This window comes from Diadema antillarum, unplaced genomic scaffold (assembly GCF_040938485.1).
Source record: "Diadema antillarum isolate AM-2024a unplaced genomic scaffold, OU_Dant_1.0 seq00001560_RagTag, whole genome shotgun sequence".
In the NCBI taxonomy this organism is placed as follows: domain Eukaryota; kingdom Metazoa; phylum Echinodermata; class Echinoidea; order Diadematoida; family Diadematidae; genus Diadema; species Diadema antillarum.
The window spans coordinates 331,528-344,640 of record NW_027272286.1 but is presented as its reverse complement, the minus strand read 5'-3'; the positions used below and the strand labels follow the sequence as shown (position 1 = coordinate 344,640).

General features: G+C 37.6%; 1 protein-coding gene across 1 annotated transcript; it reads left to right on the top strand.

Annotated features, from left to right (window-relative positions):
- Positions 1-2,259: 2,259 nt before the first annotated feature.
- Positions 2,260-4,569, top strand: LOC139710770 (uncharacterized). Its single transcript, XM_071622688.1, has 3 exons — positions 2,260-2,472; positions 3,789-3,857; positions 4,525-4,569. Exons 1-3 carry the CDS (start codon positions 2,260-2,262, stop codon positions 4,567-4,569), a joined length of 327 nt encoding a protein of 108 aa, XP_071478789.1.
- The last annotated feature ends 8,544 nt before the right edge of the window (positions 4,570-13,113 follow it).

Here is a 13,113-nt window from a genome sequence, read left to right as displayed (position 1 = left end):
GTGGGTTTTTTTTTTGTTCAGATAGTATATGTGCCTTTAATTAATGTATAATTTTCATCTAAATGCAGCAATAAAATCAAACTGACACTAAAACTTTTGATCAGAAATATACATATAGATAATAAACCACGCCGGATATTTTGCCCATACCAATTGTTTTTTCCATCAAAACAGAATTCTGAAAATTTCAGACTTATATTATTATAATCTCGGAATTTTCATGTATAAACTAACAACTAATGAATTACCATCTGTTTTTATCCACATGTTCAAAAGAAATCGTTCTATCCACTGTTATCCCACTCGCCAGAGTGACGCCTATCACCTTCCCCGTACTCGCACTATTTTTGCAAAGAAGACAATTATATTTACTGGACCCAGATATTGGAATGATCTCCCTCTAGATATCACTTCTTCCTTATCTTTATTCACCTTCAAACGCAAATTAAAACAGTTATTACTTAGTGGATACACACTACCAAGCCTTTAGCAACCTTTTTATGCTCCCAGTCTTTTGTCCTTGTCCGCAGCACCAAGTTACTTAAGTTATTTCATGGTACCGATACATCTTTTAATAATACAGCATTTTTTGTTATTCAAACACTGCGAGATTTGTATGCAGTCTGGTTTGTGCGATATCTATGTGGTTCATTAGTTTATTACTCATCTTTTTTTTTTTGTACTGGTGTAATTTTAGTTGGTCAAGACAAACATATCCGTTCTCCGTGTAAAATTATATGCCTATGAACTCGGGAACCTACAGTTTTACAAGCTTTAAAGCTTTAATGTAGGCCCCATCATATTTCTTATACTTACTAGTGACATTTTCATACGATGTGACCATGTACATTTGTGTCAAGTATATTTTCTTTTTCTTTTTCTTCTACAATCAAAAGACATGATTGTATATATTTTGTACTCTTGTTTTGTTGTCAATAGTTTTGTAATGTCATCATTGAGAAAATGGAAATATGAAATAGATTTGAACTGAAATTTGAACTGAACTGAAATATATTTATATATACGATATTAGATGTAGTATCTACTGGTAATGCGATTATACAGTCTGCCCCAAGCACAACTAAAATAATGTCTTTGATACTGTATTCTGTTGATTTGCATATTGTAAGCTGGTACCGACTTTGTACTCACTACTGTTTATATAAAGAGCTATTCTTATATACTGGATAAATTTTGCGTTTCGTTGGGTTTGTTTTTATTTTGATAATGTATACTGTATACAGGGCTGAATTGAAAAGTAGGTCTGCTGCGGATACCAGCAGAATTAGACGAAATGTCCCTGTTGAAGTATGTCGCGAATAAATAAAAAGTACATAAATACAACTCTTCATTTTCATGGTCTTAACTTGACTCTCCTCTTTCCAATTTTAGAGTTCATAATAGGGAACTCTTTTAGCGTATTAGGTTGATTATGATATGCACATCCTCTGTTCTTTAAAAATTGATTGTACACTTGCATATCATAATCACAGAAATATTTGTACCTGCAAAATAATTGATAAATGATAACTTTATAGCCTTTAATTCTAACAGCATCGTTGATTATGGAAAAAATAACAAGTTTTCAGTCTTTATAGGTCAGTCAGTCAGTGGCAAGCCATTTACAAACTGAAATACCTAGACCCTTTAATTATAAATCATCATTGCATTCACTGGTTTATTGCACACATTTTCGTTGCTTTCCGAGTGTCGGAGATGGGGGAGGAGCGATAATGCGTATCGGACGTGAAGACCCACCAATAAAGTATTTCCCTAGATCGTGACAACAATTCCTCAACAGCGATCGATTACTGTCGTGAATCGTCCTTGACCGTATCCACGTTTCCATTGACAACACGCGACGCCGAAGTAAGCCGGGGAAAGAATGGCCGACCAATCAGACTCCGTATTTCAACAATCCTTCATTCATTACACGAGACTCCCCACCCCACCCCCAACAAAAATGAACCATTCGTTCCTCTTCTCTCTCCTCCCCCTCTCTTTTCTTAAATCCTCTTCTCATCAGAGAAACACTGTCGTTTGTGGACCACTCTCCCAATTTTTGTGTGGCTTGCAGGGTCTTACTTTCCAAGACCAAGTTGTCGTTCTCTCCCTGCACTCTGCGCGCGTGGACTTCAAATTGGATATAGCCATCTCTTATCTTATGTGCTATTGGAAAATATAGTAATCCCTCGGGAATATAACAAATTGAAAAAAAAAAAAAAACAAGAGGAAAAGCAAGACAAAATCTCTGCAAATATGGGTGAATGGAAAAACGGCACCTTTGGCTGCTTTGCCAACATCGGAATCTGCGTGATTACTTACCTCGCGCCCTGCTACACGGCGGGCAAGAACGCGGAGTCGGTCGGGGAGAGCTGCGTCCTGTACGGCTGCCTGTCAATGCTGGGATGTGTGGGACTCTGGTCTATGACCACGATAAGGGGGAAGACAAGAGAAGCGAAGGGGATTGATGTAAGTTGTCATCTTATTATCAATTTATTTCATTTTCATTTCATCTCCAAACAATACAAAACATCATAGGCCTACCCATAATTACACAATATTCATATATACGATACAGTAACGAGGAGAAGGTGAAATTAGCAATGATAAGCTTCACTTTCTAATGATATCGAATTAATATAAAAAAAGGGAGGAGACGTGCTGAAAAGCCAAGATTGTATATTGCAGCCTCCTAGTGGACAATAAAACTAATAACTGAACAAAACTAATAACACTGAGGAAGCAAGTTGCTGAGATCATTTCAATTTATTTATCTTATTTGTTTATTTGCGCCATTTAAGCTTCACTACAGTGTATTAACTATATATTGATTTGATTTATTTAGGTACGGGGAGGGGAAGATAATTGAAATAGCTAGCAAGAGAGTTAGGCGGCATTTTCCTTTCTTTTGCTTCATCATCTGTCAATATCTTAGTTTTTAGCAAGGACGTACCCATAGAAGAAAGAGGAGGAGGAGTATGGCTGAGCTGTGATTAACTGCGAAAGTACCTTAATATACTTTAGTCAGAAAGAATAAATGCAGAAATCACTTTATATTCAATGCATAACATGAATATTGTATACGCGCAAAATTACCCATCAACCACTGCTAAAGATTGCTTTGCAATAAGGCTGGATGCCTCTTAAAGCTATCAACAAGGTGCCTGTAATCATTTAAAATGAGAGGACTAATCATAATATATGTTTCCGTGCGTCTTATTATACGTGTGCTTTTGCAGGGAACACTTTATTTCCCCCCCCCCCCCAAAAAAAAAGGAATGCTAATTTGACCACTTATGACGTGAAACGGTTTGAAATGATTGAAACAATTACATACATTGCGTTATATTGGACTTGGCAACACATTTTATGACAGTTATTTTTGCATAAAGGTGTTGCTTTCTTATCGTTGTGTTTAGGAGGTTTGAAGAACGTCGTATAATTCATCAGTAAAATCGTATTTGTCTGCATGCATTGGTTGATATCTTATTTTGAAGTCCAGAAACATTGTGTGTAGATTGGTCTGCTCTGTAATAATGGAGCCTGCACACTGAGCTGCCGCTGACCCTCTGTCATGTCGATCCCACATCATTTTCATTCGAATATTTTCTCTCCAGATCTTCTCCCTTGTGTAATCTGTATACATACCATTTCTTTTAAACAAAGCATGACTTTTGCTTTTCTATCTTGGGAATGGAAAAACCCTACAAAGAAGTGAGTAATAAAAAATATATATACTGTTCGAATGCATAATCATGCCTGCTTCTCAATTTTGTTTTCTGCAGGGGTCCTACACGAATGACCTGCTCCTTATTTGGTTCTGCACGCTCTGTTCACTAGTCCAGGAACGGTTGGTAAGTCAGCACCAGCACTATTGATCATTTTTAAGAGATGCAATTATTATTTTTTCCAGTCTTTTTGACCTGCTGGACTTAGTGTAGTGAGTGACAAGCAAGCACACGCGCACACAGACAAACACAACACCGATAAACAATATGGCCACATCGATTAACTCAAAATTATGGTTCATCCAGTGGACGGGGACACGATGCCACGCGTTTAATCTATTTATCTATAGACAATGACAAGAGCATTGACAGCGTATTGATATAGCGTGAACTTATCATCTTCAATCTACAATGTGCTCCACAACGATATGGTGTTGCAAAATTTGTGTTTTCATCTAATATTTATGTTTATTATTGCTTCACGAAGGGGACTGTATGTTGATCAGCCCATCCACTGATCCAAACCTACAAACCTAGAACTAGTATTTCACTTATGCTTCTATAATTAATGACACCAAATAATGAAAAAAAATGTATGTATATACCTACATCTGTTTCCATTCCCACCATAAACTTTTTGCTTCAGGAAAATGTGCACAAGCCACTCACATTAAATTGTTCAATTATACAGGCCTCATATACAGCGTCTTAATTGTCTTGATATGATTTACATTTACATTCTGATGTCAATGTATAATTTCTTGTTCCTCTCATTTCTTATTCTTGTTTTCAGGAGTGGGAAGGTATATCTGGGGGTCAAGGAATGGCTCGCGAATAACCCACACCACTCCGCCCCAGTCTCTTGCAGGAGGGACCTATACTTCAAAAGTCGTACACCAGCAAAGTGCTGTCACAAGTGACTTGAGAAGAAACTACACATCCTATTCAACGCGTAAATACTCAATCTTGAGTGCTAGACGCCATTTAAACAAAAACAACAACAACGCAAGAAAAAGAAATAGCACAGAAAACCGCTTTTGAAGTATATAATGGAGATATCGATGGATGTTCATTTTGTCATACTGTACCGTTTTGTACCTGTCTTGAATCTTGCTTCCACTTTTTGAAACAGTTTTCACTTTGCTTGGAATTTGTGACGTCACACTGAATCCATTCATTCACGATACGACTTGCGGGAAACGCCATAAAAAAAGTCCCAGGGGAAAGAAAATGCGCGGGAGGAACATTGTTATGTTCTATTGGCTATCAGATATTGATTATCAATACAATTTGTAATGATCGTGTATTGTTAGAAACAACGGCAGCTGAAACGGAGTCGTATTATTGAAAAAAAAAGATAAGGGGATTACACATACGTAACTTTTCTCCTTTTTTTTTTTTGCAGAATAGATGCGTATAAATCGTGACTTATAATAATTATATCCCACAACTAAGATAAAACTATGTGTTTTGTTTGGCATTGAGAACTGCATGAATTCATTAATAGACAAAATGGCGTAGTTTAGAGAAGGTTTGTAGAAAATATTCGCGTTCTTCTGCCAATGTCTATAGTATGTGATACTAAGTTTGCAGTGAAGTGTGTCGTGTGCTTTGTTATATAGGCTGAAATACTTTCTATTTTTTTGTACTACCTTCTTCTGTCTTGTATATTCTTTACTTTCTTTTGATATTCTATGCCACTGAAGGTAGATTTACTACTTAGTGACTTTTGCATTATATTCAAGATGTATATATACTTGCAACTAAATGAGAGAAAATCCCTCTGTAAGACGAACTAAAATATCAAAATTCAAACAAACTTACATCAACTTTCAACAATAACTATTGAGTAATATTATGCCAGATCAGGCCAAACAGGCAAATCTTTTTGAGGCCTCATGCAAGTGGAGTTATAGTCCAAAGATTTTTTTTCTTCGCAACATCAATTTCTGTAAAAGTTACACTCATGTTACACGTCATGGTGTACCCTCGTCAGCTCTTCGTGTGTCGATATAAAGAAATGAAACACAACAACTCCGTACATAGCAATGGGTTTGTTTTCTTTTGATGTGAAATTCCTTTCTTTGTCTTGCTTCTGGAGTTTCGAGGAAAAGTATATAATAACTATAGGGCTCCATTTCGAACCTAGGGAGTAGTTGCTATGATGACATGCACCTTGTGATGCAATAGTACGTGTATTATCGAGACAAGAATCGCTCGCTTCTTATTATTGGGTGTCGCTATACGAGAAGTTGCTATACTCTGGCAAGAATTTCTATCCTTATATATCTTTCATGAAATGAGACCCTGAGGTGGCAAATCGGAAAAACCCAGCAGTGATTTGTCTTTTCCTTGAAATAATGTATATCCGAAAATCTGAATGTTCGGAAATCATGAACTGCATCGCGGGTTGCTCTTAATTTCTAAATCGGAAACGAATGTCAAATAAGTTGTGTATACGGATGGTGGGTCTTATATATGTAGATTGCTAGTGCTGTCATAGTCAGCGCAGTCATAACACGGATTTTTTTTCCATGTCTAAGTATAATGATGTGATGTGTGAAATCTACCAAAAAAGAAATGAAGACAATTTCCTTGAATAATGAGATCAGAAGGAATCGCCCTTATGATTTCGCTTCAATTGAAATGACGATTCGATTCACTTTCAGAGCTGCATGCATGTTTGTTGGAAGTTTTTATCTGGCGTCTACATTGTACATTTTTATTGAGTATAATTTTGAGGAAGCTTCGAGGCTAAAAAAAAATAAAGATATTAGAAATGATATCCCTTTCACTATATAAGATTCTTTCAGCTTTCTTTAACGATGTTTTCACTTAAAGGGGACCTCCGGATGATTTTCAGACTTTTGCATTTGAGCAACCATAAATTAGTTAATAAGAGTACAGAGTTTCAGTATGTATAGTGATTGGGTTGAGGAATGAGAATGTTTTTAAAATGTATAGTAAACTGCAATGAACAAGGGTAATGACATGGCAGCCTTATCATAAGAATGCATGAGTTGGGGCTCAAGGAAGCAGAACAAAAGAAAATGGCATGCATACATTCTTCACAGGTGTACTTGTTCAGCAAGCAGTATTGTAATAGAATTACACTGCTAAATTTCTGAAATATGTGAGGCTCTGTTGTCATCATCACTGTTCAGTGTAATTTGTTTAAGATTTTTACTTTATTGATTTCTCTGCTCAAGGACCGCAATTAATTCCATGAATCTGTACATGGAGCTGTCGATTTATGTACTTCATGATGTGAAATTATGAAAATCGTCTGGAATGCCCCTTTAAAACCAACAATGGGAATGGAGAGACGGGTTAATATGGTGAATATCCTCAATTTGATCTTACGTCATTCTGTGTACACGAATGTATTGTGTATGTTTTGGAGTGTGCGTATTTCTGTGCGATGGTATAATAAATGTGTTAATGCCCCGAATGTCAAGTAAGATATTTCACAGCCGCACCCATCCCTATACACACATACACACACTCACTCACACGACATCGAAGTTGTATAATGTGAGCATGATTTTAGCATCTCGGATGAAGTATTAATAGTTGGATGACGACATCACTCACATGTACATCTGCCTGTGGAATGCGAGTACGAGTAATCGTGGTTGTAACATGGACATTTTTATAACTATAATATAATATCGGTAACATCCCTTCGACCCTGTGTATGGCTATAAAGAACGGTTGCTAAGAAACTCGTCCGCAGCATGAATGTGCGCTAACTTCGAGCGTGCAAATAGAAAAAAAAAAGTCATTCAGTGCGTTCATTCAGATACAAATGTCGTGTAAATTTGCTTTTGGAATGTAAGGAGAAGGGTTCTTGCAGCAAACGGACAGTTACTATCGAACCTTTGCTGTTGCTCCGATATCCGTTGCTAGGGAAGCGAAAATCGTCGTTGCAATTGAGCGCGCACATTGCCAACGAGTCAGTGCTCAGCAGCCCGTGGAATACGCTCGATCGTAGTTTGAAGGTCAGCGTGATGGCATTTGCAACTTCATCGACATCTTTTTTTTTTTACCCAACTCAGAACTGCCTTTCCGGCATGAGCAATTGATCACCATAACACTCTCGTCCTTTTATTAGGTCGGGTTATTGTCATCATACGAGAGATCGATAACTCTTACGAGGATGAAATCGATACTTACAAGCAATATTAAGAGATAATGCGTGCGGCAATATGGACCATTCAGTATAAAATCAGACGTGAGGATTAGGTTTTACCCCCAGGAGTTTGATTGACAGTCCTCTTCAGCTGTTATTTCTTTCCTCTTCTACCATTTATAACTTTTTTCTCTCTTCCTTCTTGTCCTTCTTTCGTCTCTGTCTAGCTGTTAGTCCTCATAATTTAGTTCTCTGTCAAAATGGTGAAATCTTTTACAATAAACGGACAGTTTTCAATAGAAAATGATACCCATGAGAGATTGGGGATCAAACACTCTTTCAAAACGTATGACAACCTGTCGTTCACAGGTGTTTTTTTTTTCTCCAGTAAATGACGTTTTCTAGGTGTATTCTTAAAAAATTGTTATATATATATATATATGTATATACATATATATATATTAATTCTCTTACGCGTATACTAGTGTTAGCACTTTGAGCTCCATTGAAATGGGCAAAATGCTTGCTGTTACATAAATTCACAATGTTTTTTTTTTTTTTTTTTTTTTTTACGTATACGCTCGTATAGATGATATACCTATTTGATTTGTTTCTGTGTGTGTGTGTGTGTGGCGGGGGTGGAGTGGGGCTGAGGGTATGTAGGACCCTATAGTGGAAGCAAAATAATGTACATAGCTCATGTCCTTTTTCGTAAAGTATGTTTATATACTTGTAAAAAAATATCAGATATACTTCATGTGAAAATGGACCGGAGTATACCGGGGTGTTGATAGAGACCATAATTCATATCATCAAAGGTCGACCACCAGCTGTTTGTGTAGCTGAGGCTACTCTCAAAGTTGAGAAGTCGCGATGCGAAATTGTACAATCATAATCTTATTAATACAATGGAAAAACATGCCTCTAACAACCCCCTGTAACGTGTTCTAGATCTGGCGCACATTTATACAATTGTCCCTACATAGTGCACAACAAGCCACTTCGTAATTAGGTCATGTACACAACGGCACAAATGACCTTATTCTTATTTTCTCAGTTGATTGAATAAGCACTCCCTTCACTGGTTTTCAAAGCGACAGATAGCGCGGGCATTATGCTTACCCAACGTAACAATAAGACATTCATCAATCATGTTCAAACAAAGAATGAACTTGCGCAAATACGTCATAATGACTGGAATCAATGGTCCTTCATATATTACCACTTGGGAAAGCATCCATTTCATTACTTTATATTGAAAGTATTAAGAAGCGTTTTATATTTAGAATCTTATTCAAGCTTTGCTATCAGGTGGATGTAATGGTTGCGCATTGCACGACGAATCTCGGTCTCCCCCCCCCCCCAAAAAAAAAAAAAAGAAAAAGAGGAAAGCATATTCACGTTTAATGTATATTCTGTACTTTATCTACAACACACTGTATTTAATAAAACAGGCGAAAAATATACAGCTTGGTTTCGAGAGATACAAACATTGATGCTCATTTTCTTCTACTTCTTGTCATAACATTGTCATTGAATAATTGTTTTTCATCTAGTTTACAAAGAAAAAACAAAAGAAAAACAAAAACATGTGATGGAGATGCAATGAGATACGGATATGATTATAGGAAACATTCTTAAACGAAAAGGGTAGAATATTATACCACGGGAAAATTTCGGTATTATATTGATGGTAGGTGCATAGACGCAAGGTGGAGCGCACAGAAAGCATGCTCAATTAACCAACATACAAGATTATTTCATCCACTCGCGGACATTGGTATTAAGTTGTGACAATCCCGTCGCAAAGACGCTTCCTTTCCAATTCCTACAAACTAAATGAACTTAAAACACCCCTAAAAAGCCTCGAAGCAAAATCATAAAGCCTATATAATTATCATGTATATAATCATGATAGATTGACAGAGCGATAGTTTCTATTTTCTTTTAAAAGGTAGGTTGGAGGAAAATCAGTGCAAACTAAACAAAAACAACATGAAAACTTATGAGAGAAAACTCAGCAAAGATTTGTCTAGCAGCAACCGTCGTAATCACTCAGACCACGTTGCCAACAACATGTTTTGTAGTGTTTTCTTTTTCTTTTCATTCATTCGTTTGTATTTCTGCAAGCAGTTATACGAAGTCTAACTATACGCTGTATTCGTAAAAGGAAGACATACAAGTATGCACTGGTATGGGAGCACTTGTATTTAAGAGTGCAGATCTCAGCTTTGTTCGATTTGGGTTGTCGATGTCAAAACATTTCGAATCTCTTGTCTGTATTCTCCGACTATAGAAGCACCTGAACAAGTGATCTGGTTCCCATGCCAGCCCCATCAAGGTTAACCTCCTTATCATACTCGACTCGCACTGTAAAATTCAATACAAAAGACGACATCTACAATGAATGCACGGCTTTGAGTGCCTGGACAACGCATACAGATGACTTTGAAGTGCCTTCAACCCCCCCCCCCCCCCCAACGCATTCATCCACTTTTTTTGTAACTTTCATCTCATTTCTATTAATTGTAATTGTGTGAGTGTGTGTGTGTGTGTGTGTGTGTGTGTGTGTGCGTGTGTGTGTGTGTGTGTAGTCTAGTCTCTGTATATGTGAATTGGATGATTTGGAAGAAGGATGGGTCTTTTTTTAATACTGATTTCATGCTTTCAAAATGACTTTGGTATCATGATGCGGTAGGCCTATCATTTTCAAAATGATTGTATTTAAATCATTAAATCATTTACTTGTTTTATATACATTCAAGTGAATGTTTACAACTTATTATAATGATTATGCTCAATGAATTCAAATAAAGATTACATTGGGGGAGGGGGTAAGAGGGCGTAGGGTTAACAACGGTGCATGTTCCTCACAGTAGTCAGTTAGATGTTGATAAACAGTACAAACTGACCGGTAGGAGAATAACAGTTTCATTCATATCGCCGTTATCCGGACATGTACACTCTCTGAGCTTTTCTTTAAATCATTCTGTTGTTGCTAACGCCCGATTCAATTCAGAATGACTTAACGGATGTATATACTTCGAAAAGAAAATGTAGAGATATTAATCTTATTCGCGCGGGAGGTGAGAAATTGGATACGAAAATCTGACATCTGTAATGGAATCTATTCATATACCTAAATTCTTCGAATCATTGCGCCATCCTGCATTTCAGAGTATACACAACTCCCGCCGACCTGCGACAGTAAAGGAACACGCATGATCAGAGATAAATCGAGACACTACCATCAATATAGCCTTCAGTGCCTTTCGTGGGAGCACTGGCAAAGTTGGTGATGTTCGTTTATTCCGAAGGTTCGTTAATCCGATTAAATGAAGTAAGGTTCGTGCTTAAATCTGAAAAAAAGTGCGTTGGTAACGTAGGCCCTACCTTCAGAATTACGTACATTACTATGTTTTCGGATTAAGGAACCTTTGGAAGAACGAATTTTTTATCATTTAGGGCAGAAACCTTGCAGTTCGGATTTGTTTCATTGAGCTTAACGAACCTTCGGAATAACGAACATTATTGCCCATTTCTTTTTTCGGAATAGTCAAACCTTCGGAATACCGAACCCTCGGAATAACGAACCCTCGGAATAACGAACTGTGACCGACGGAGTGGATATGACTCTGGAACTCTTGAACACGAAGTCATGCGTTCGAATCCTGCCAGGAGCGCTACATCCGTGGTAGAGCACTGTACTTATATCGAATGACTCTGGAGTGCGTATGTGTCCTGCCAATATAGTAGGCCTACGATCGAGGTATACAATGAAATTCGCAATGCCCGAGAAAATGTGGACACACATTCTCAACAGATTCGTTGAGACAATGTAATGGATCCTCATATAAAACTATAGTTTGGAGTTAAGAGTGCTTTGCAAACTTTCAAACGGCACATAATTATATAATACTGACTGGCCTTGGGGAAGATGTCAGAAAATATTGCCCAAACTTAGAGAATAATTATTGCCCGAGTCGAAGACGAGGCAATATTCTTTCAGTGCAGACAATATTTATCTGGTATCTCCCTCGAGGCCAGTCAATATCATAATTATTATCTATCCTCTAGGTAAATTAGGAGAATATGTGAATACGGCTATATAAATCAAGCCACATTTGACTACCTGTGATCATCACCAACATGTCGAATAATTGCAAAATTGTTCTTCAATGTATATCATTCAACTCCAACTTCCAAGATACATACTTGTACATGTAGGTAGTTGTAACAGGCGAACTTCAAACATCTGAACGTATCTTACACTTTGTTTTTGCTTCTGTTCAAATTTGGAGAGTTGTAATGATAATGACTGATGGTCACTGTGCAGTTATTGAGCACAATTGGACTAGTCATTGTTTGACGCGTAGTGCTGCTGGAAGTGGTCGACCTTGTATGAGTTGATTTATTGGCGTTCTTCTGCGGTGCCTGTGTCCCGCGGATTTGTGAATGTCTCCTCGTTGTGATTGACTGGAATGTTTACACATAAAGTGAATGGCAAGACCCGGATGTAGGGTGATACCCACTAATATCGCCCGCTGACCTCGACGACCGATCAAAATACCAACTACAATTGCCCCGCAAAACTACCTCATATAGGTAATAATACATGATTCTGGTTCAAGGTCAAGATTAGGAAATATCCGATGTCTTGGTTCTGTCTGTACAGGCTTAGGTGCCTACATATCGACAACTCGCCTGACTGCGTCAATGAGAAACATCTGAAGGGCCTGTTCCTGAGAGGCTACTACATTACGTAGCCACTACCGTCTTACTACCACCATGATACATGTACCTACGGTTTTATCAATTCAGGGTATTTCTTCAGTGTTAGTATTGTTCTTCCTAGGGGCCCTGCAGGGTCCCTAGGAAGAACAGTGTTAACACTGAAGAAGCAAACACACACTTATTATTACCCTAGCATTGTTGGGTCTTAATTCATGGGTCGAGAAGGACATCATGGGTAAAAAGAAAACAAAACAAATAATTAAAAAAAGAAACCAAAAGTCTTGATTGAAATCCACGAATAGGGGGGGGGGGGTCTATAAAAGACGTATTCAACAAGAGTGGCCACCAGTAATTGGGTTTGGCTTCCTATTGAAAGCAAGAACGTTTTCCCTGGTGTCTAATCCTTCATGTGCATTAAAAATCGGATCAGCACGTTAATCCACTTCTCTTTAACAACCACACAAGCTAATGACTGATTGTGAGCTAATGCTCTAAATCCTAAATGATTTGCAGCTC

Coding starts and splice junctions, on each gene's coding strand:
- LOC139710770 (XM_071622688.1), top strand. CDS start 2,260: ATGGGTGAATGGAAAAACGGCACCTTTGGCTGCTTTGCCAACATCGGA. Junction 2,473..3,788: donor GAGAAGCGAAGGGGATTGAT/GTAAGTTGTCAT, acceptor TGTTTTCTGCAG/GGGTCCTACACGAATGACCT. Junction 3,858..4,524: donor CACTAGTCCAGGAACGGTTG/GTAAGTCAGCAC, acceptor TCTTGTTTTCAG/GAGTGGGAAGGTATATCTGG.